We start from the raw sequence: 25,154 nt of genomic DNA on the forward strand, positions 1-25,154 counted from the left end.
TCTAGCTTTTTGAGGAATTGCCAAACTGTTTTCCACAGCAGTTGCGCCACTTTACATTCCCACCAGCAATGCATAAGGGTTCCAGTTTCACAATATCTTTGCTAACACTTGTTATTCCATCTTTAAAAAAAAAAATTATAGCCATCCTAGTAGGTATAAAGTAGCATCTTGTTGTCATTTTGATTTGCATTCCCTGATGACTGACACTAAGCACCTTTTCATGTTCTCATTGGTCATTTGTGTATCTTTGGAGAAATAATTATATTCAAATAGTCTCTTTAATGGGGATAGTCTCTTTAATGGGGCTGTTTTTCTTTTTGTGGTTAAATTTAGGAGTTCTTTACATATTCTGGATAATAGGCCCTTATCAGATATATGATCTATAAATATTTTCTTCCATTCTGTAGGTTGTCTTTTCACTTTCTTCATAGTGTCCTTTGATGTGCAAAAGTTTTTAATTCTGATAAAATCCAATTTATCTATTTTTCTTTTATTGCCTTGCTTCTGTTTTTTTGAATTATAAATATATATTAATTTACTAAAAGTTAAAATTAGGACAGGGACTTCCGTGGTGGTCCAGTGGTTAAGAATCCACTTTTCCAACCCAGGGGACTCAGGTTTGATCCCTGGTCAGGGAACTGTGATTCCACATGCCGCAGGGCAACTACAGACACGCCCTTGCAATTAGAGAAGCCTGCAAGCTGCAGGGACAACCCAGCGCAACCAAAACAAAAAAAAATTTTTTTTTTTAAATTAGGACAAAAAACAATGAGGCAGTGAGAGGTAACCAGCAGGTCTATGGGCAGGGCCTTCTGAGAGGTAGGCTTGCAGACACCTCAGAATGTTGGTTTCAAATAACACAAAGTAAAAATCATGTCAAGATAACAAAGGAAACCAGGTACATTAATATATAGTTACTAAATAAAATAGTAAATAAACTTGTGATGTGATAATATATGTACTTCTTTTTTAAGGCATTAAATAATACAGTCTTGTAGTCTATCTACTAAATTTTAAAGTAATGATAACAGTAAGCATTATTTTGAGATAACTGTAACCGCTGTAATGCGACATAAAATTATCTTTGATTTCTGTTGGTGACAGTGTGGCAGGTACTGCTGACGCTGAACCAGAGTAGTTTGTTGCCTATCTGAGTTTAAGGGCATCCTGTTCTAGGGCGACTGGGTGACAGACTGGTCCTTTCCTTAGAAGATCTTGAAATGTCAGTATCTTTTCTCTATAAGCCTTCAGAATCATCTTCAGAAAAGAATCCTCTAGTTTCTGCTGGGGGCCTGTGTCTGGTTGCTGACATCCCAGATGCTAGGCAGCAGGAGGGAGCTCACAGACTCATTCATTCCACGCCGTCCACCACTGACCCTGCCTGGTGGCCTAGGATCGGAGCACCTACAGCAGCACTTTAAATACAGTGTAAACCATGAGCTTTAAATGTTCTAGAAACTGCATTTAGAAAGAAAAAAAGAGATAGATGAAATTAATTTTAATACATTTATCTTATTCAGTATGTCCAAGTAAGCAGTGTTTCAAAATGTGTTCAACACAGAAAATTATTGAGGCATTACATTACTTTCATACTAAGTATTTAAAGTCCAAAATAAAGTCCAGTGCATACTTTATCGCCCATCTTAATCCAGACAAACCACATTTCACTTGCTTCATACGACCAGGAGCTGTCGTATTGGATGACACAGATGAGAATAAGCCTGGGGTTGAAGGGACTTCCCTGGTGGTCCAGTGGCTAAGACTCCACGATCCCAATGCAGGGGCCCCCCATTTGATCCCTGGACAGGGACCTGGATCCCACATGCCACAACTAAAAGATGCCACAACTAAATATCCCACATACTGCAACTAAGACCCGGTGCAGCCAAATACATTAAAAGAAAAAAAAAGCCTAAGGTGAAGGTGCAAAGATACCTTAGTGACAAAGTGTTGGTAGAGTAGGTTAAACTTTCTGGCACTATTCTTGATTCTTTCTGGGTTGAGAAAAGGCCTCCCTGCTAAGGGTTATTATGTTATGCCAAACAGTATTACCTTCCTGTAGTATTATGAGCATATGTTCTTTCAACATGATGACATTTCTCAGTAAGCAGCCCCAGCCCCTGCTATTGAACCCGAACTCTGCATGGAGCCCTTTTCCCAGCCCTGCATCTGTGACTATAACGTAAGGACAGAAGTGGGCACGTTGTTCTGTCCCTTAGATTCAAGATAAGTATTCTGACTGCTCAGGTGAATCAGTAACACCCATGCAGGTGACTGTCTTTCTCAAATAGGTTTTGTGTTATACCGCCGTTCATCTCCAGAACATTTTCATCTTCCCCAGGTGACACTCTGTACCTGTCAAACACTAACTCCCCACTCCCCCTCCCCCATCCCTTGGCAACCACCATTCTTTCTGTCTCTGTGAATCTGACTACTCTAGGCACCTCATATAAATGGAATCATATGGTGTTTGTCTTTTTGTGACTGGCTTATTTCACTTAGCATAATGTCCTCAAGATTCATGGACATTATAGCTTCTATCAGAATTTCCTTCCTTTTTAAGGCTGAATAACATTCTCTTGTGGGGAAAGACCCACGTCTTGCTTACCTGTTCATCTGTCAGTGGCTACACGGGTTGCTTCCGTCTTTTGTCTGTTGCCAATAATGACACTTCTATCTTAGGACCACAATTCTTCCTTGACAACCATGCTTTCTGATCAAATTATGTATGTCCAGCCAAGGCCCTTGTCTAACTTATGGCCACAGGTTTTTTGTGTTTAATATTTATGTATTTGCTGCATCTGGCCACAATTTTGTGTTTTGTTTTTGTTTTTTCTTATGGCCATAAAATTTAATGTCACTGTTCTTAGATCTCTGGAAGAGTGTTATCAAGAAGGTGCCTGAAGGAGACTGGTACCTGCTTATCATGCAGAAACCTGGTGGAGATCCTCCAGGCATTCCAACTGGAGGGAACAACAGGGACAGAGGCAGGGAAGCAGGGAAGGGCAGGTTCCAGGAACCACAATTGAAAGAAAGGGATGGGAAGAGGGGGATGGGGGGATCACAAGAGTAGGAAGCTGACTGAGAAGAGCCTCAAATATCAGATCAAAGTATTTAGCATTACCCTCCAGGCAGGGCGGGGAGCACCTGAAGATCTGAAGTAACAGTGAGATGGTCAGATTTTCTTATTAGAAAGATCACACTTGATTGCTATATGGGAAAGGCTTTGGAAACAGGGAGACCTGGGGTGGAGGAGGAAGGAATGGATAAACAAATGTTTCTGAATGTTCCGAATGAACCAGCCAGAGGGGCCCTGGGTTGGAGTCAGATGGAGAGCTCCAGCTCCCCTGGTCTGGGCCACAGGTGACTGGGGAGGTCATTAACTTGAGAGAGGGAGATGGAAGCAGGACATGCCTGGTTGGATAAGGGGGAGCCCTTGGAGAAGCAAGATTATAAAGATCAAGTTGCACACATGTCTTTCTTGCTGTTGAAGGAGGTGCAGATGAAAGGAACACTTAAATATAGCCTGTGGAAACTCCTGTGGCCTGGGGGGTTGATAAGACTCATTCCAGAGAATCAGCCTTGAGCACTGGGCGGCTTACCATGAGCCAGCTCTCGACACACTGACCATCTTGTTTACTCGCTGCTACCCAGTGAGGTCAGAGCTATTAAAATCCTGTCTTGAAGAAGAAGCACATGGAAGTGAAGTGCTCCACCGCTCACAGCTGTGTGACCTTGAGCACATCTGAGCCTACTTCTCCCCGTTGTTCAGTGGGGATCATGACCCCCGCTCTTAGTCTATGGCTGGGGTAAGATGGGACCCTGGGTATGAGGAGTGCTTGGCCTGAGTGCCCGTGGTGAATGGTACCAGCCGTGCCTGCTGCAGCTGCCACCACCATCACCCTAACTTGTAGATGGATGCAGCCCAAGCCAGGAACTGAAAAGGAGGCCGGGCCTTTAGCTGTGAGACAGAGGTGAGCAGGGGTAGACAGAGCCAGCAGGCTGAGGGAGGGGGCCCGCCATCCCATCTCCTCAGCTCTCTCGAGAAAGGGAGCTGTGAGGGAGACCTTGGGTGAGTCACCTCACTCCTCCAGGCCTCCACCTCCTCACATGTGACTTGGGTGGACCAATATCAACCCCACCAGGCTGTGTATTAATGCACGATTAGAAACACGAAGCCCTTGGCAAGAACCCAAAAGACGGTAGCATCAATGTCTTACTTTTTTTATAGATATAATTTTATTTATTTGTTTTTGGCCGTGCTGGGTCCTCTTGCTGCGCAGGCTTTTCTCTGATTACCGTGAGCAGGGGCTGCTCTTTGTTGCAGCGCAAGGACTTCTTATCCAGTGACTTCTCTTGTAGCTCCTGGGCTCCAGAGCACAGGCTCAGCAGCTGTGATGCACGGGCTTAGCTGCTCGGTGGGATGTGAGATCTTCCTGGACCAGGGATAGAACTCATGTCTCCTACATTGGCAGGCAATTCTTTACCACTGGGCCACCAGAGAAGTCATGTATGAGTTTTAGGATCGATTTTTCTGTAGCTGCAAAATATTACTGGAATTTTGATAGGAATTGTATTGAGTCTGAAGATTGCTTTGGGTAGTATTGACATTTGAACAATATTAAGTCTTCTAATTCATGAATAAGGGGTATGTTTCCATTTATCATTAATTTCTTTCAACAGTGTTTTATAGTTTTCATTGTACTAGTTTACCACCTCCTTAGTTAATTCCTAAATACTTTGTTCTGTTTGATGGCATCATAAATGGAATCATTTTTATAATTTCCTTTTCAGATATTTATTGTTCGGTTCACTCAGGCGTGTCCAACTCTGCAACCCCATGAATTGCAGCACGCCAGGCCTCCCTGTCCATCACAAACTCCCGGAGTTTACTCAAACCCATGTCCATCGAGTTGGTGATGCCATCCAACCATCTCATCCTCTGTTGTCCCCTTCTCCTCCTGCCCCCAATCCCTCCCAGCATCAGGGCTTTTTCCAGTGAGTCAACTCTTCGCATGAGGTGGCCAAAGTATTGGAGTTTCAGCTTCAGCATCAGTCCTTCCAATGAACACCTGGGACTGATCTCCTTTATCATGGATTGGTTGGATCTCCTTGCAGTCCAAGGGACTCTCAAGAGTCTTCTCCAACACCACAGTTGGAAAGCATCAATTTTTCAGTGCTCAGCTTTCTTCACAGTCCAACTCTCACATCCATACATGACCACTGGAAAAACCATAGCCTTGACCAGACGGACCTTTGTTCGCAAAGTAATGTCTCTGCTTTTTAATGTGCTATCTAGGTTGGTCATCACTTTCCTTCCAAGGAGTAAGCGTCTTTTAATTTCATGGCTGCAGTCACCATCTGCAGTGATTTTGGAGCCCCCCAAAATAAAGTCTGACACTGTTTCCACTGTCTCCTCATATATTTCCCATGAAGTGATGGGACCAGATGCCATGATCTTAGTTTTCTGAATGTTAAGCTTTAAGCCAACTTTTTCACTCTCCTTTCACTTTCATCAAGAGGCTTTTTAGTTCCCCTTCACTTTCTGCCATTAGGGTGGTGTCATCTGCATATCTGAAGTTATTGATATTTCTCCTGGCAATCTTGATTCCAGCTTGTGCTTCATCCAGCCCAACATTTCTCATGATGTACTCTGCATATAAATTAAACAAGCAGAGTGACAATATACAGCCTTGACGTACTCCTTTCCCTATTTGGAACCAGTCTGTTGTTCCATGTCCAGTTCTAACTGTTGCTCCCTGACCTGCATACAGGTTTCTCAAGAGGCAGGTCAGGTGGTCTGGTATTCCCATCTCCTTCAGAATTTTCCACAGTTTATTGTGATCCACACAGTCGAAGGCTCTGGCATAGTCAATAAAGCAGAAATAGATGTTTTTTTGGAACTCTTGCTTTTTCGATGATCCAGCAGATGTTGGCAATTTGATCTCTGGTTCCTCTGCTTTTTCTAAAACCAGCTTGAACATCTGGAAGTTCACGGCTCACATATTGCTTATAGAAATGCAACTGATTTATTTTTGGCAGCACAACATGGCTTGCAGGATCTTAGTTCCCTGACCAGGGATTGAACCCAGACCCTCAGCAGTGAAAGTGCAGAGTGCTAACCATTGGACCACCAGGGAATTTCTTAAATGCAACTTATCTTGTGTGTATTGACTTTGTATCCTAATCCTACTTGCTTTGGTTAATTCATTTATTAGTTCTCTCAGATTTTTTTGGTGGAATCTAGGTTTTCTACGTATAAGGTCATATCATCTGCAAACGTTATTTTACTTCTTCCTTTCCAATTTAGATGCCTTTTATTACTTCTTGCCTTTCTGCTCTGGCTGAAGCTTCCAATCCTATGTTGAATCGAAGTGATGAATGTGGGCATGCTTCCCTTATCCCTGATCTTAGAGAAAACACCCTGGAGTATTTCATTGTGGGTTTTTCATATATGGCGTTTATTTATTGAGGTAGTTTCATTCTATTCTTTGTTTACTGTTTCTCTCATGAAAGAGTGTTGAATTTTGTCAAATGTTTCTTCTGCATGAATTGATTGTATGGTTTTTCCCTTTCATTCTGGTGATGTGGCATATTTCATTGATCAGCTTTCACATGTTGAACCATCCTTGCACTCCAGGAATAAATCCCACATGGTCATATATATAATCCTTTTAATATGCTGCTGAATTCTGTATTTTGTTGAGTATTTTTGCATCAGTATACATAAGGGATGATGGCCTGTAGTTTTCTTGTAGTATCTTTGTCTGGCTTTGATAACAGGGTAATGCTGGCCTCATAGAATGAGTTAGGAAGTGTTTCCTCCCCTTCAATTTTTGGAAAAGTTTAAGGAGTGCTTTTAGTCATTTTTAAATGGTGGATTTCAGTATTGAAGCCACCAAATCCAGAGTTTTTCTTTATTGAGAAAGTGTTATTACTGATTCAGTCTCCTTACTAATTACAGGTGTATTCAGGTTTTCTATTTTTTCATGATTTAGTCTTGGTAGGTTTTGTTTTTCTATGAATTTGTCCATTTCATCTAGGTTTTCAAATTTGTTGATGTACAGTTACTTTAAGTATTCTCTCATAATCCTTTTTTATTTCTGTAGAATTGGTAGTAATATGCCCACTTTCATTTTTTATTTTAGTATTTGAATCTTTTTTTCTAGTTTCTTAGGTTGTAAGTTAGGTTGTTGATTTGAGATCTTTCATAAGTGTTTTATTGTAAATGTTTTATGGCTATAAATTTCCCCCTTAGCATCGCTTTTGCTGTGTCCCATCAATTTTGGTGTGTTATGTCTTTTGTTTTCATTTGTCTCAAACTGTTTTCCAGTTTCTCTTGTATTTCTTCTTTGCTCTATCAGTTGTTAAACTGTGTATTAATTTCCAGTTTTGTGAATTTTCCAGTTTTCTTTTTATTTCTGATTTCTAATTTTGTCCACTTGTAGTCAAATAAGATACTTTGTATGATATTATCTTTTAAAAAGTCTACTAGTGCTTAATTTGTAGCCTAACACATGGTCTGTCCTGAAAAATGTCCCATGTATACTTGAAAAGAATGTGTATTCAGTTGTTGTTGGGTGGAGTGCTCTGTATGTGTCTGTTAGATGTAGTTGTTTCATTATGTTGTTTAAATCCTTTTCCTTATTTATGACTGGTGTTCTATTATCGTGAATTAGGTATTGAAATCTCCAGCTGTTACTATACAACTGGGTATTTCTCTCTTTAGTTCTGTCAGTTTTTGCTTCATATATTTTGTTGGTCTGTCATTAGGTGTATAGATGTTTATAATTGTTACATCTTCTTGTATCAAATGCACCTGTATTTCTTAAGAACACTTTCTGTGTTCCAGTGATTTTTTTTTTTTTTTAAGTCATCTGTACTTGTTACAACTTTTTAAAGCAGAATGTGACTTGAGCACTACATTTCCATTCACAAAACTTGCTCCAAGTTACTTTTCCAGCGGCTTTACAACATGCCTGAGCAGGCTTATAAGTTTGCTACTCTATCCAGTGATTTTTTTCATAGTTAAAGTTTGGGGGTTTCTTGTTTTTTCATATGTAGGTGTTTATACACAGTTTACATTTGTGCATTCTAAGATCTCATCTTTCTTTTTCATATGCAGAGCCAGTTGTCACAACACATTCCTGAGTCTCTGCTTTCTTTGCTGATTAGTCATAGCAGTTGTAACCTCTGCCGAGAATTCTACGCACGCAGGGGTGTGTCTCTGAGCTCTGTTCTCTTCTGCTACCCGTTTGTCTGTTTCGTGTTAATATGATTTAATCGCCATAGCTTTTTGGCAGCCTTGGCATCTAGAGGGTGAACCCCCTTCCCTGTTCTTTTTGTTCAGAAAGAAAAAGTCTGCTTCTATCTTCATTCTTCCAACCCTAGTTTTAGAATTAGTATATCAACTTACTCAGAAATATTTTGCTGGATCACTGACTAGAAATAGAGTTTATAGATTACTTTGGGAAAAACTGATACCTAAAAAATACTGAGTCGTCTTAGCTATGAATGCAGTTTATCTCTTCATTTATTCAGATCTCCCTCTTATATGCTCCTTTTCAAGTTTGAGTAACATATCTATGAAGACCTTACGTATTTGTATTAGATTTATTCCTTGCTACTTTCTAGGTTTGTTTTTTTTTTTTTTTTTTGGTAGTAAAATGAGTTTTATATTTGCTTACTTAACATTGAGACATCTACATTGATCTTGTGTCCAGCAACCTTGTACAACCCTGAATCCTCTTGGATTCACATCATAAATGATCACGTTGTTTGCTCAAACGGCAGTTTCGTGTCTGTCTTTCTAATCTCACCGTGTCTCATGCACATCTTGTATAACCGCAGGAGCATCAGGACATTGTGGGACAGTAGGAGGTCAGCAGCATCCTTCCCTTGGTCCTGACATTCATGCCATGAATATTCAGTGAATATTTACTGAATTCTTTCCACACACCAGCTCCTGGGGATATAGCAGAATAACACGAAGTGCCTGCCCTCATGGAGCTTACATTCTTATGGCGAGAGACAGAAAATAACCAACTAAACATCCAATGCGCAGAATGGTTAGACATGTAACAGAGAAAACAGGGCCCAGTAAGAGCAGGATGGAGTGCTGCGTGGCTGGGGGCAGTGTTGCTGTCCTCCATGGTGTGGTCAGGGAAGGCCTCCCAGATAAGGTGACCTTGGAGCAGAAGCTGGAAGGAAGGAAGAGAGAAGCAGTCTTAGAACTCTGAAGATCAGAGAATTCCAGTGGTGAGCAAGAGCTTGACATGTTCCAGGCTTGGGGCAGGCAGCCAGTATAGCTGCAGGAGTGAGCAGGCGGAGTTGGGGGATGAAGTCAGCGTGGCGGAGCCCCAGATTACATAGGCCCTCAGAGTAAAGTCTTGGCTTTTCCCAGAAGAGAACACATTGGAGAATTCTGAGCCCTGCAATGTGACATTCTTTTTTACAGGATTAATCTAGTTTCTCTGTTCAAAGGCGGGGGAGAGGGGCACAAGGGGAAGCTGGAAGATGAGTTAGAAGGAAGTAACAGGATCTGGGGAAGAGGAGATGGAGACTGTGGAGTGTTTAAGGGAGGGGTCAGATTCTGGGTGTATCTGCAAGGTAGAGCAGGATTTCCTGATAGGGTTGGATCTAGACTTAGAGTGAAAGGAGTAAAAAATGATTTGGCATTGTGAGTTACAGAAAGGATGGAGCTGCCCCTGCAATAGGAAAGACTAGTGTAAATATCCAGAGAAAAGTCAGGAGTTTGGTTTTGAACACTATCAAATTACACACATTGTTAGGTATCAAAGTGGAGAGGTCAAGCAGGCAGTTGGATACATGAGTCTGGGTCTCCCCAGGTCTCCGGGTTGGAGATCATATTTGAAAGCCATCCAACTACAGACCTAAGGTCAAAAATGAGACGAGAATTCTCAAGAGAAAATCGACTGTGTCAGATGCTTTTCTGATGGGCACAGCAGGTCGGGTTTAGGAATGTGAGGTCATCACGGGCTTCAAGAGCTGGCCTGCTTTGGAGGTGGCGGGGTGCCGAGGGGCGGACAGCCTGACTGAGGATTAAGAGGAAATAGTAACTGGGAGACTGCAAGTACAGATGACTCCACTGATGAAGTTTTCTCTTCAGGGAGCAGAGAAATGAAGGGAGCGAAGGGTCAAAGGGAGGGCTAGGATTTTTCTGTTGTTCTTTTTATGTTTAAATGGAGTGACACAGGCACATTTCTATATTGTTGACAGCGACTCTGCAGAAAAAGGAAATTCATTATGCAGGAGAGAAAGGGGATCATTATGCAGGAGAGAAAGGGGATAACTGTTGGATGACATTCTTAGGTGGGCGAGAAGGAACTGAACTAGTAGAGAACGCACAGTTCCTCCAGAGTGACAGGAGGAAGCAGTGATGGGGCGCCCTGCAGTGGGAGAGCAGAGGAAGTCGGGGGCATCGGGAGGTTGGGGAGCATTTGAAATGGTCATGGGGAGAGCGAAGGAAACACATGCAAGATGAGGCTAGAGAGGGAGAACTGAGGGGGGATGTTAATCCAGAAGATCGGCTTCTTTTTATTTTGTCGTCAGTGTAATTGTGTTGTTAGGGGATGTGTATCATGCACTTAAGATTTTTTATCTTGGTTGTGCCGAGTCTTCGTGCTTTGTGAGGGCTTTCTCTAGTTGCTGTGGAGGGGGCGGGGGGCTCCTCTGTCTTGCGGTTCACGGGCTCCTCACTGCAGGGGCTGCTTCTGTTGCAGAGCACAGGCCCCAGGAGCATGGGCTTCAGTAGTTGCAACTCACGGGCTCAGCAGTTGCAGCCCCTGGGCTCTGAGCAAGGGCTCAATAGTTGTGGCCCATGGGCTTTAGTTGCCCCCGAGGCATGTGCAGTCTTCCCGGACCAGGGATCGAACCCATGTCCCCTGCGTTGGCAGGTGGGTCTCCTATCCACTGTACCACGAGGGAAGTCTATTACTTTCTATAAAATGGTGAATTGGTCCATTTCTCCTTAAAGTTCTGTCACATTTTGCTTTATGCTATTTTGAAGATATCTTAGATCTATCAAGCTCAAGATGTAATAATATCCCTGGTTAATGTTTAGTGATTCATTCTATTTTTCCAGATGCCTAATTGTGTTTTGCCTCAAAGTCTTTTTTGTAAAGTGTTGAGAGTATTGCTATACCAGCTTTCCTTGGTTAGTGTTCATATGTTACACAGCTTTCAGTCACTTTCAACTTTTCACTTGCCTTATAATTATGCCTCTTATACCTCTTATATGCATATACCTGAGTTTGATAATTTGTTCAATCTGTTGATTTTTATTTCCAAAGTAGAAAATGTCATCCATTTACAATAGGATTTCTCTTCTTTGGATTTATTCTTACCAGGTTATTTTGTGCTCTTCGTTCTGCTTTTTAGAGCTTCTGTTTTTCCTCTCTTTTCTTGCCTTCTTTTGCATTAACACCCTCTCTCTCTCCATTCCCTTTGCTATTTTGAGGCTGTGTTTTAATTTGGATTAAGTTTGCCTATAAATAACATTTAAAAAGGAAAGAAAAGGTGGTTTGAACAAGACCGTTTATTTCTCTCACATTCAAGAATGTCTGCAATAGTAATGCTGGAGCCCCAGGCTTCTTTCTTCTTTAGGTTTGATTTCATAATTGGCTTCCATTCATGAGATCTTCTCATCTTTCCCAATGGCTGCTAGATTCCAGAACCCCAAATGCATTCCAGCAGCAAAAGAATCAGTAGCAAAATAGAGCAAGCTGGCCCCACCTACCACTCCCACTTCTGTCCCCTTGACCAGGCTACTCATGGCTTGTCGCAAGGGTAGCCTGGGAAATGCCTGAGTCCGGGCAGCCATGTACTCAGTTAAAACTACAGGTCCCCCCCAGATAACTTGTTTTCAAATGCCTGTGCTGCGCTTGGTGGACAGAGTTTGCATATTATAGAGCTCGGACATCATACTAACAGCAGAAGGCTTCTTATTCAACACTGATGCTAGTGTAACTTGTTCTATGACTTTGCATACCATGTCTCATATTTTCCATTTGACAGTACTTTGTCCTAGAAAATCCAGTTTGCCTGAGAAATTTCTGTGTTTTATTTCATCTGAATAAAGTTGCTGTTTGACACAAAATAAAGAAAAGGTTCTACTTCTGAGGGAGAAGGAGAAACAAACGCTAGGACAACTAGCCATATCTGCCATAGAAGTTACACACTGTATTTGTTTCTTTAACACTTAAAATTATAAGTTATTCAACATTTTTACCTTTCTTCCAAACAACACAAAAGCCTTAACATATAATTTATCTGTTTTCTTGTGATTTAAAACCACACACATTATCATTATATAATTTTCAATTATCTAAATGTGTGTATAAATAATAATTCCCATGTGTTTATCATTTTCTTTGTTCACCATTCCTTATCTCAGATCTTCCTTCCTGGATCATTTTCTTCTTTGCCGAGTTCATCCTTTAGAACTTTCTCTTTTTGGCCATGCTGGGTCTTTTTGGCCATGCTGGGTCTGGGTTGCCTCGCATGGGCTCTCTTCGTTGCAGCGTATCAGTTTTCTCTAGTTGCAGTGTGCGGGCCTCTCTAGTTGCCCACAGCATGTGGGATCTTAGTTCTCCGACCAGAGGATCAAACCAGTGTCCCCTGCACTGGAAGGTTGATTCTTAACCATTGGACCACTAGGTAAGTCCCTGGAACTGTCTTTAGTGAGAACCTGAGAACTGGCTTTAACCCTGTTTTGATTTAATCTGAAAACCTTTTATTTTTGCTCTCATTCTTATTAGCCTTTATTTTTATTGTGAAATACACATGCAAACAGTAGACAGCGTAAAGAAAAATTTAGAACACTCCTTTCCTCACCACCTAGTTTACGAAATGGAATATTACCAGTATCTTTGAACCTGGTGATAGATATCTTCTTTCTGCCGTATCAGCAAGCACTATCCTGAATTCTGTGTTAGTTATACCCTTGCTTTTCTTTATACTTGTAACACATATATGTGTGACCCTAAGGAACATACTGTTTAGTTTTGCCAGTTTTCAAAATTTACATTCATAGAAGCCAGGTGTCTGTATTCTTCTGAAGCTTGCCTTTTTGGTTCAGCCTTGTTTGTGAGAGTCATCCATGTTAATGTCTGTACATGTAGTTCATTCTTTCCATTGACATGCAGCATTCCACTGTATGAACATATCATTGCTTATCCAGTCCACTGATGAGCACTTGAATTGCTTCTACTTTTTGGTTGTGAGCAGTTTTTTAATAATAGTATTAAAATGTAATTTACACCATAAAATTCACCCCTTGAAAGTATACAATTTAGTGGTTTTTAGTATATCCACAGAGTTGGATGACCATCACTGCTACCTAATTTTAAAACATTTTCCTTACCCCAAAAAGAAACCTTGTACCCATTTAGCCATCACTCTCTAGGAACCCATTTAGCCATCACTCTCTAGGAAATGGCAGCCCTCTCCAGTATTCTTCCTGGGAAATCCCAGGGACAGAGGAGCCTGGCAGGCTGCAGGCCGTGGGGTCACAAAGTCAGACATGACTTAACTGAGCACAAGCACTAAAACACGAATCTGCTTCATTCGCAATAGATTTGCCCGTTCTGAACACCTCACATGCATGGAATCATACGCCATGTGTTCTTTTGTGTCTGGATTCTTTCGCTTTGCCTAATGTTTTTGAAGTTTATTCATGTTGTAGCATATGTCAACACTTGACTCCTTTTTATTGCTGAATAATATTCCACTGTATGGATATATTGCATTTTGCTTATCCATTCATCAGTTGTTTCCACTTTTTGGCTAGTAGGTATTCTTTCAATTCTGTTCCACTGCATTAATGTACATGTGTATACTTATGCCAGTACCGTACTGTCATGATTACTGTAGCTTTGAAATAAGTTTTGAAATTGGGAAGTGTAGGTCCTCCAATTTTATTTTTCAAGTAAAAGAAGTTTATGGCCAGCTCTCATTTTCTCACTAAAGGAAGTTCTAAAGTTCATACTTCATTTTTTTATTTTCATATGAATTTTAGGATCAGCTTGTCAATTTCCTCAAAAAACAGGCAGATAGGATTTTATTTTGATAGGGATTGTGTTAAATCTGTAATTCAATTTGACAAGTGTTGCCATCTTTTAAGTCTTCTGATCATGAACATAGGCCATCTTTATTTAAGTTTTTAAAATTTTCTTTGTTAAGTTTATTCCTAAATATTTTATTCTGTTTGATGGTATTGTAGTTGAAGTTTTTCTTCATTCCATTTTCAGCTGTTCATTGTTACTATATAGAAACACAATTGATTTTTGTACATTGATCTGATATGCTGCAACCTCACTGTTTTGGGGGGAATTCGTTAGGATTTTTTTTATATATGAATGAGTTCCATTCCAAGAGCACATTTGTAAGTCAGGTTTGTTCATAAGTTTAACAAAGTTGGCCTTGGTATCCAACTAACACAATCATTTACATAGTATTGTACTGTAGTAGGTTTATAATAACTTTTCATGCAAATAATACATAAACAAATACAGAAAGTAAAGAAAACATTTTTAATGTTACAGTACAGTACCTTGAAAAGTAAGGTAATACAGTACAAGAGCTAGCATACAGAGGCTGGCATTAACAGGCAGGAAGCGTTTCTGACTGGAGAAGGGAGAGGCGGTAGGAGACCGCAGAGCTGAAAGATGGTCAGCAGTAGGAGACGGAGGGCAAGCTGCAGCTTCACTCCCGCCTGACACTGATGGAACGCGCGTTCTCATCTTTGAAAGGTCACAACATGAAGGTTCATACACAGATTTACTGTAACTGAAAAGACAAATTCCTCCAACCTGTTCTTCTTCAGGAACATCTTGGCATTGGTTCTTTGCTTTCTCCATATAAATTTTAGACGCGGCTTTTTAACTTCTATGTTGAGGTTTTGATTGGAATTATATAAAATCTTGTACATCAGGTGGTAGAAAAATGATGTTTATGAATGAGTTTTTTGTGTCCAAGAACATGATTGTCTCTCCATTTATGTAGGTCTTCTGTAGTGTCCTTCATTTAAATTTTATATTTTCCATATAGAAGTTTTATGTATTGTTTAAAGATTTGTTAGATTAGTATTTTAATTTTGGAAGGATGTGAGTAGTATTTTTGTTATTGTATTCTTTTTCTTTAGTTGATGAAATGTTCTTGGCCTTTTTATTGATCTTGTATCTAGAAATACTGCTGTATTCTTATTTGTAAATAAGGAATTGCTTTTAGCATTGTACCATTGCATATGATGTTTACTATAGGTCTGTTGTAAATACGCTTATTCTGGTTAAGAAAATTGTTGAATTTAATGGAATTTTGTGTATCTATTTAGATAATCATATGGTTTTCTAATCTGTAATGTGGTAAATTTATTGATAGATTTTTCTCCTTTCTTGTCTTCTTTTTAGATTAATCAAATACTTATTTCCACTTTTCTCATGTTAGCTTATTGTTCTTTTAGCAGTTACTCTGCATCCTTGACTTTGTAAGACTAAATTAGTACTTTTACCGCTTCACAGATAATGCAAGGACCTTGATCATGTGTACCATGGCCGTGAGATATTTCAGTTCTATAAATAGGATCTAACTGCCCCAAGAGATTATTTTTGTTTTATACAATCAATACTATCCACATAATTACTCTTTTCTCTCTGGTAAGACTTCACTCCTTTATTTCTATGCTTGTGGTTATTAGGATAACTTTCCTCTGCCCTAAGAACTCCCTTTAGTATTTATATTAATGCAGTATTTGTCTTAAAATGTCTGTATTTTTCCCTCTTTTTCTGAACAGTATTTTTTGCTAAGTATAAAACACTAGGTAGGTATTGATCTTCTTTCAGCACTTTTATTATAAGTAAGTCTTTATGTTCTGGTTTCCAGACTTTCTATTGGAAAGTCAGTCTTCCTGCTGCTTCTTTGAAGAATAATTTTTTTTTCCCTTTGCTTTTAAGACTTTTTCTCTTGTATTTGAGTTTTATCCATTTTTACTAGGATACCTAGGTATGGTTTTCTTTGAGTTTTTCCAACTTGATGCTCACAGAGTTTCTTGAATCTTCATCTTTACTAACCTTTGTGAGTTTCAGAAAAGTCTTGGCCATGATTTCCTCAGATTTTTGCTCCAATTTATTTCTTCTCTCCTTGTGAACTGCAATTACACATATTTTAGACTGCCATGTCGTTTCTTCAGTTCTCTCTTCTGAATTTTCCTTTTTTTTTTTTCCCTCCTCTGGACCTTAATCTGGATATTTTCTGCTGGATTATTTTATAGTTTAGCTGTAATTAATCTACAAAACCTATCTATTGCAATCAGTGGGCTTCCCTGATAGCTTAGTTGGTAATGAGTCTAATGCAGTGCAATCCTCTTGCAGTGCAGGAGACCTAGGTTTGATCCCTGGGTTGGAAAGATCTCCTGGAGAAGGCAATGGCTACCCACTCCAGTATTCTGGCCTGGAGAATTCCATGGACTGTACAGTCCATGTGGTTGCAAAGAGTCGGACACGACTGAGCGACTTTCACTTTCACTGCAGTCAATTTCATTTAATGTGTGTCTTTAGTTCTAGAATTACATTTTATTCTTTTTGATAGATTTCTGGTTCTTTGCTGAACTTCCCCATCATGTCATATATTTTCTTGGATAGATTCAGTCATTTTAAAGCCTTGTCCAGTACTTCTAGTACCTGTAACCCCTGTAGGTCTTTTACTTTTTTCTGATTTTTCTCTTTTGCTATGCAGTCATTTGGTCCTACCTCCTGGCATGTTTGGTAATTTTTCTAAATTTTTACTTATTCAGTTGTTGGCTGTTTGGGGTCTTGGTTGCTGCGTGGGCTTTTCTCTGGTTGTGGTGCACAGACTTCTCATTGCAGCGGCCCCTCTTGTTTCGAAGCACAGATTCTGGGGTGCTCAGGCCTCAGTGGTTGCAGCTTCTGGCTCTAGAGCACAGGCTCAGTAGTTGCGGAGCCTCACAGGCTCAGCTGTTCCACAGCATGTGGGATCCCCCTGGATCAGGGATCAAACCCATGTCTCCTGCGCTGGCAGCGGATTCTTTGCCACTGAGCCACCAGGGAATCCCCATGCTTGGTAATTCTTATTCAACACCAGAAACTGTATATGAAAACTACAGAAATAATTTGAGACTCAGGGTGATTTTCTTTTTTTTTTAAGGATGATTTTCTATTCTTCAAGAATGGATTTACTTTTGCTTCTTGCAGACAATAGCATAGGGTGACTTAATCCAATATGGGATTCAGCTGATTCAGAGCTGGGTTTTGTGACAGCCTGGGGTATTTCCAAGCTGCTCCTTCTTGGCAGACACTGAGCTCCAATTTTTGTCTCGCCCGCATCTTAAGACGGCTAGAAGTTTTGCTCAGTTCAAGGTGCTTTCCCCAAGTCCTTTCTGCCTTGTAGCTCCGAATTCCAGTTTTGGTCTCCCTGTCCCCGTGGAACTACCACAAGCTCTGCTCAGCTTCCCAGACTCTCAGCCACCACTTTGCCTTCTTAGCGCTCAGCTTTTTGCTGCCTGTAGATTTGGAGACACCTTGGAATAACAGACTGTCAGACTCACCTGATTAAAGTTTCCCTTCTCACTGAAATCTTAGCCTCTCAAATTCTGGCTGCTTTGGTAATTTTTTAATGCCTTGAAAGAGAGATTTTGTTGTTTTGAGTATCCTATTTAGTTTTTTTGTGGGGTTTGTTTGATTTTTTTTTTTTTTGAAGTTCAGTTTATCAGATAGCAACTGGTTTTTCATAGCCAGAATCAGAAGTTATTAGAATTTTCTAATATTGAATCCGTCTTGTAGCACCAGAATAAACCCAGCTGAGTTACATTATTTTAGTACATTTTTGTACTTTTGTTAATATCTGATTTAATAATTTTGCCTTTGTTCTTGATAATTTGGCTAGTAGTTTTCCTTTCTCATCCATGTCTCATTTTAGTACCAAGGTTCTCTAAGCATAAAATGAGATGGGGTGGTTCTTTTAGTCATATCCGAAGTCATGATCACTCTGAAGAAGTTTATTTTCTTCGGTTCTGTCCTTTTAGAACTCTGACAGATGTGTGTTAAGCTTCCCTCTCTCCTCCATGTCTTTCAGTCAGTATCAGTTCAGTCGCTCAGTCACGTCCAACTCTTTGTGACCCCATGAACTGCAGCACACCAGGCTTCCCTGTCCATCACCAACTCCCGGAGCTCACTCAAACTCATGTCCATTGCATTGGTGATGCCATCCAACCATCTCATCCTCTGTCGTCCCCTCCTCCTCCCCCCTTCAACCTTTCCCAGCATCAAGGTCTTTTCCAGTGCATCAGTTCTTTGCATCAGGTGGCCAAAGTATTGGAGTTTCAGCTTTGGCATCTGCCCTTCCAATGAATATTCAGGACTGATTTCCTTTAGGATGGACTGGTTGGATCTCCTTGCAGTCCAAGGGACTCTCAAGAGTCTTCTCCAACACCACAGTTCAAAAGCATCAATTCTCCGGCGCTCTCTCAGTCACCTTCTTTTAAATAGTCTCTTCGTTGTAATATACCTACTTGCCTCTTTTCTTTAGTATTTATTTTATTTGGCTGCAGCAGGTCTGTGTTGCCACATGTGGGATCTGGTTCCCTGACCAGGGGTCAAGTCCAAGCCCCTGCATTGGGAGCACAGAGTCTTGGCCACTGGACCACCAGGGAAGTCCTCTAGTTGCTTCTTCTATTTCTTAAAAAAAATAAGGTACCTAAGTGCAATCTTATGATGAGGAATTCTTCAAAAGGGACTTCTTTTATTCCCATTCTACTTTAGACCAAGCCGGGTACATACACCCACTACCTGCAGTTATTCCTGGCAGCTGTAAGATGTAATCTAGCAGTATAAGGGTTTTGCACCAGGAACTTTTCCACTCCTGTTCCCCTCATCCTTGCTGGTTTTCATTAGGGTTTATTCTTTGTACTGTGTCCATCATGGCCCTTGTTTCTGTGATGCCTGATTTTTCTCTTGCAGTAGTTCCAGAGCTCATGTCTTACCTCCCTCCACGCTCTTAAATCTTTTCAGAGCACCTCGATCTCTGCTTTGAACTACTGTTTAAATATCTGTGGCTACATGTCACACTGCTCGTCTGTTCTCTGACAACAACTTCCTGGTGAACACTTATCTGCCGTTTGCTGCTCCTGTACTATGTCGAGCTCCTGCATTGGCTCCTTTGTAATAACTAATTTCTAAATGAGGTGAAATTCCTCCTAGATAAGCTGTTGTAAGTAGATCATTGCGGGGGAGGAGGCAGGAGGGTGTCCCAGGCTGGCAGGAACTCCTTAGTGCGTCTTTCAGCTTGGTCTTCTCTCCAGGACACCAGAGGGCATTTACCGTGCAGTATTGTCGCCCCCTGCCCCCCACCCTTGGTGCTGAATCAGGTTCAGGGAAGCTCCTGCTGCATTCCACACCCCTTTTTATTTCAAACAAGAGACTAGTGGTTCTCAAGTTATGCTGCTTTGAAGAACTCGGAACTTGATCTGAGCCCTTCAGCTGCAAGAACTCTCCCTGTGTGGCTGTCACTGCACCCTGACACTTCCTCATATACCGTGCTCTGGGGCTCTGTCAGGAGATGGTGTACATTTTTATTAATTTACTGTGTTTTGCTTTACAGTGATTTCTAAGGGGGTTAGGAGATAGTATTGTCTTCCTGCTACTTTATTATTTTGATGACGTACAACATAATTTTTTTACTTTAGAAAAAAAAATATTTATTTGGCTGCGTCAGGCCCCAGTTGTGGCATGGGGGATCTTTCATTGCAGTACACAGGCTCTTTGTTGCAGCCTGTAGGCGTCTGTCTTGTTGTGGCATGGGATCTTAGTTCCCTGACCAAGGATCAAATCCACACCCCCTGCATTGGAAATGTGGAGTCTTAACCACTGGAGCACCAGGAAAGTCTCCCTTGCCACTTTAAAACCAGAAATGGCACTAAAAGACTTAAGTCTTGTATTCCTGGGCTGAGCACTTCATAGTTAACACTGCTCTTTGCTTTAAGACTTTCACGTCCCTAATGAAAGTGGCCTATGCTTGTCATGTCCTATCTTTTTCTCAGGGCTCCTAAAATTAGCTGTGTCATTTTCTGTGTTTATTTACTCTCAGGAAGAATTTGAATATATATAACAGGGGTTATCTGTTCCTTGAAGGTTTTGTAAAACCTCACCTATAAAACTGTATAGACCTGGTTCCTTTTTCTAGAGAAGATTTTTAACTCCTGCTTCAGTTTTTTTAACAGTTATTGGTCTAATCAGATTTTCTATTTCTTCTTGAGCCTATGGTAGTAATTTGTTTTCCTGAAATGTTTTCTTCCATTTAAACTCAGTTTTCTGATTTATCACCATGACATATCCTTAGCAACTGGTGGGTGGGGCTCACTTTATAGGTATGGTCTGCATTTTTCACAAGAGTGGGTTAATGACTGTGTAAATAAAATGAAGGCCGGCTGCGTCACCAAATAACGATCAGCACCCTAAGGCGGTGGGGAGGGGAGGTGAAAGCAGACCTGTGCTCTGCTCAGCCTTTCTCCCGCTTCTCTCTCAGTCTTAGGGAAGGTCCTCAGTGCTGTGGGCAGTGCCCAGCTACTGATGTCGCAGAAATTCCAGCAGTTCCGGGGCCTCTGTGAGCAAAACTTGGTAAGTGTGATTCTTCCTCCTCCACAGTGGGTCTCCCAGCCAGAGCCCCCGGCTGGATTAGCCTCTAAGCCTCTGACCTCCTCCCTGACATGGAGAAGGTCTGCCTCCTCAGCCACTGGAAGGATGACAGTGGCACATGTCAGAGCCTACCACAAGAAGAGGGCCAGGAGTGGTCCTTTCAGGTCTTTAATGCCTTCTGAAATAGAAAAGTGAACTCTATGTAAAAACAGCCACATGGAAGTTAAAAATAAGTTAGCAGTGATATATTTATTTATAACATACTCTGCATCTAAGAAGACAGTCAAGGTAAGAACTAAAGAGACCACCACCACTGGGCTCGGTGGTCCCCCTTCTGCTTCACCCTCGCCTGTAAGAACTAAAGAGACCACCACCACTGGGCTCGGTGGTCCCCCTTCTGCTTCACCCTCGCCTGTAAGAACTAAAGAGACCACCACCACTGGGCTTGGTGGTCCCCCTTCTGCTTCACCCTCGCCTGTAAGAACTAAAGAGACCACCACCACTGGGCTTGGTGGTCCCCCTTCTGCTTAACCCTCGCCTGTAAGAACTAAAGAGACCACCACCTCTGGGCTTGGTGGTGCCCCTTCTGCTTCACCCTCACCTGTAAGAACTAAAGAGACCACCACCACTGGGCTCGGTGCTCCCCCTTCTGCTTCACCCTCACCTGTCAGGCAGCAGCTTTTCCTGTGGGGAGCCTGTTCCATCCAGCCAGGGGTGGGGGACAATGGCCAGCGTTTGTCTCTAGGACCAGTAGGGGTTTGGGGGTTCACCGAGGAAGTCGTGATGAGGAATGTGTTGGCTGAGAACAGAATGATGGGAGGGAACCCCCATGGGTCTGTAATCACACTGACCTGGGAGTGATGCTGCCTCCTCCCTATAAAATGAGATGAGTCGCCCGCCAGCCACACAGTAAGGCCACGAGGGCCATCCTCACCAGAGCCCGACAGGTGGCAAAGGCTTCAGTTACCACACGTGTGAGAACCCACGCAGAGCTCGGAGACCATACTTGGGATGGGGTGCAGGACAAGCCCTGCCCTCTGGCCCCACTGACCCCCCTCTGTCCCGCAGAACCCTGATGCCAACCCACGTCCAACGGCCCAGGACCTGGCAGGGTTCTGGGACCTGCTCCAGCTGTCCATCGAGGACATCAGCATGAAGTTTGATGAACTCTACCACCTCAAGGCCAACAGCTGGCAGCTGGTGGAGACCCCCGAGAAGAGGAAGGTGAGCATGGAGCAGTGCGGAGGGGAAGTCCAGGGACAAATTCCTGGTCGGCAATAACGCTGCCCACATCGGTCAGTGCTGCTTGGCTCCCTTCTCCGTGTGTCGTCTCTGAGCTGGGGGCTCACGTCCATCAGTGTGCGGGGTCCATGCTCGGCGCTCGTCCAGCATGCCGCGGGCTCTATGTAGTTGAGGCTGTCCCCGAAGCATGCCTTCCTGCCCTGCATGTTCGGAAAAGGGGACTCCTGGGAGACACATGCCCTCAGCCTGGAGTGCTAGTGTAGTCACAGCTGTTGGAACGTCAGAGGCAGAAAAATGGTCCTTCTTCTAGGACCACGCTGCCAGGAGTCCAGGGGTTTGGACCAGATTCTGCCTCCCAGGCCAGCCTCATCCCTGAGGCCCGGGTTTCCATCTGTAAGATGGTGGTGCCCAGTGACCCCTTTGGTTATTGGGTACTGGACGGTGGCCCTTGTGAGTTCTGGTCCCCTAGAACAGCAAGTGCAATGTGATCTGGGAGTCAGAGGCCCTGAATTTAAATCCCATCTCTGGCTGTGTGACTCCTGTGTGAGTTTTGGGCTCTCAGTGGGTCCAAGCAGGGGTGGGAAGAGGTGATCTGTCCGTCCCCTCTTACTAGAACACTCTAGGATTGTCAGCTTGCTTTTTGCTCCTATGCCTTGTGCTCTTCCCACCATCATCGCTTCTTGTGGCTTCCTGGTTCCAAGTGTGTGTTGCTTGTGCCCAATGCGGGGGAGCTGGGGTGGAGACTCCAGCTGCCAGCATATGGTGGGTGGTAGTGCTGCCACACACAAGGTGGCACCTTTATTTTATTTTTCTTCCCTCCTCACTGTCTCACTAAAGGAAGAGAAGAAAGCACCCCCTCCGGTCCCAAAGAAGCCAGCCAAATCCAAGCCGGCAGTGAGCCGTGACAAGGCCTCTGATGCTGGGGACAAGCAGCGTCAGGAGGCCCGCAAGAGACTCCTGGCGGCCAAGCGGGCGGCTTCCGTGCGGCAGAACTCAGCCACAGAGAGCGCAGACAGCATCGAGATTTACGTCCCTGAGGCCCAGACCCGGCTCTGAGACCAGGAAGCAAACAATTTTAAATCATTAAAAAAAAAAAACAAAAACCACAAACTAAATGCAAATGGAACAAAATTTTCTCAACCTTTAGTATGGTTATTCTGTCTAGAGACCCTGAGCCAACTTTCAAATTGACGCATCCAAGGGCTCACGATTTGGCTTCTTTGGGTCCCTCCAAGCTTTAGGTTATGGAGACTTCACACACACACAAAAATCAACAAAAACACGAAACTAGGAAACTTTTTTTTTCTCTTCTCGCTGGCCGCGGTGGACTAGATAGATGGACTTCAGCAACTCCCCAGCCCGGCCTCCAGACTACGGTCTTTTTACTCGTTCTGTCTAATGAGAACTTAAACTAGCTTGTTTACAAGATGAAGACAACCCAGGGGCAGCCTTGGGCACCTGCCATGTCCCTCCTCCTCCGCTGGCTACCCCAGCTCTGACCTTGGAGCTCTCATTCTTACGTTTCTCTTTGCCCTTCAGAGCCCACACAGGGGTCGCCATCCTGACTGTCGGCTTTCTGGTTCTCAGCCCTTTGTGTGGTTGAGGACAGAGAGATGGACACGCATCCCTTCCCCCACCAAGTGCTCACACACAATCACACATGCGCGTGCACATGACTGCAGGTTCCTCTCAGCAGAAGCGGCCCTCCCACTGTGCTCCGGCAGCCTTGGGTCTCACCTTTCTGAGACCAGGAGAGGGCTGAGGTCTTGGGGGGTGGGGGGGCGGGGATGAGGCAAAAACCACAGCTACCACACTCCAGACTCCCGCCTTTTTCTTCTCTCCAGCCCCTTCTTTCCTTCAGCAAAAACGTATGACTCAGAGTGACTTGCTGGGGCCACTCAAGAGAGGGCCCCCACATTCCAGGGGTGGTCTGTCCCTGGCCGAGCCTGTGTACAGTAGCCGAGGGGTGGGCGGCTGTGTCTGTACGTATGTGTACATATGCACATAGACCCTAGAGTGTATATTTAACAAACGCCCCTCTGCTCACCCATGCCCACCAGCGCCACCGCTGGCTCTCGGGGCACCTGGCAGGAGGCGGGTGTGTGAATAGCATATATTTTTACATGTACTATATCTAGGTGTGTGTACAAGTGTGTGTAAAAATATATACCTTGTGTGTAAGCAGCCCTCCCTCTCCCCCTTTTCTTTTTTCGACTCTCACCTGCCCCCCACCATGGGCCCATCTGCCCAGTCTCTGAGTTTTCTATTTTTTTACCCCAATCATCCTCCTCTCTCCCCAGCGCCACTCCCAGCCCCACTCCCAGGGTGTCATGAGCCCTGAGCTGCAATGGTCCAGGCCTGCAGGGTGAGGGGAGGGTGGGCAGGGGGCAGGCAGAAGGTGAGGCCGGCCCGCAGTGAGCCCTGCGCACGAGGCTGCATGCTCCAGTGGCCACGGCTATGATATTGGGGCTGCCCTCTGTCCAGCACCCACCGCAGGGGGCCTGGGTGAACTGCGGGCCTGCTCTAGGGCCCATTCCAGCTTGGCCGCCGTCTGTGACCTTGGGCAAGTCACTTGACCTCTGTGTGCCTCAACTTCCTCCTCTGTAAAATGGGGACAGTCCCCGCCCCTCCCTACCTCACAGGCATGTTGTGAGAATAAATGAGGTAATGTGTACCAAGGGCTCATGGTGTTATTGCGGTGGGATGGGCCAGGCTGGCATGAGGTGGGTGGAGTGGATGCCCCAGGGGACAGCCAGACACCTTCCAAGTGGCAGGGGTCTCTCTGGAGATGGGTGGTCTGGAGGGCAAACTGCAATTCCAGCTAAAGCGCCTCTGTGAGCCTGGGCAAGAACACTAAGCTCTGGATTCCCTTATCTGGAAGCTGAGTGTGTAACATCTGCCTGACCAGCTTCCTTGAAGAAATAAATGCTTACTAAGTTGCTTTATGGTGGGACTTCCCTCGTAGTCCAGTGGTTAAGATGAGGGGATATGGGTTTGATTCCCAGTTGGGGAACTAAAAGTCCCACATGCCATGTGACACAGCTAAAAAAATTTTTTTAAAAGTTGCTATACCGGAGCCAGGATGGGCCACCCTCGCTGACAGCTGGTGCCCGCTCCAGAGCCCGACCCTGCGTGTGCTTCACCCAGGACAGGGCACTCCATACCCCCGACAGCCGTCTCCACCCAGACAGTTACATGCCCTGGATGCGCTTCCTGAGCACCCACCCTGCCAGGCCCAGGGCCCGG

At 43.5% G+C, this 25,154-nt stretch overlaps 1 protein-coding gene across 5 annotated transcripts in view; it reads left to right on the top strand.

The window, feature by feature from the left end:
- Positions 1-24,582, top strand: part of DLGAP4 (DLG associated protein 4) — a 197,315-nt gene extending 172,733 nt beyond the window's left edge. For 4 of the 5 annotated variants that reach the window (XM_070472589.1, XM_070472588.1, XM_070472590.1 and 1 more), the window contains 3 exons: positions 20,557-20,648; positions 21,735-21,890; positions 22,746-24,582. In XM_070472589.1, coding sequence (XP_070328690.1) covers positions 20,557-20,648; positions 21,735-21,890; positions 22,746-22,964 — 467 coding nt within the window. In that variant the 3' untranslated portion in view covers positions 22,965-24,582. Of the gene's footprint in view, positions 1-20,556; positions 20,649-21,734; positions 21,962-22,745 lie in introns of all 5 variants that reach the window. The other variant, XM_070472591.1, reaches the window with a different exon arrangement.
- Positions 24,583-25,154: the final 572 nt, after the last annotated feature.

Source organism: Odocoileus virginianus, chromosome 9 (genome assembly GCF_023699985.2).
Source record: "Odocoileus virginianus isolate 20LAN1187 ecotype Illinois chromosome 9, Ovbor_1.2, whole genome shotgun sequence".
NCBI lineage: Eukaryota > Metazoa > Chordata > Mammalia > Artiodactyla > Cervidae > Odocoileus > Odocoileus virginianus.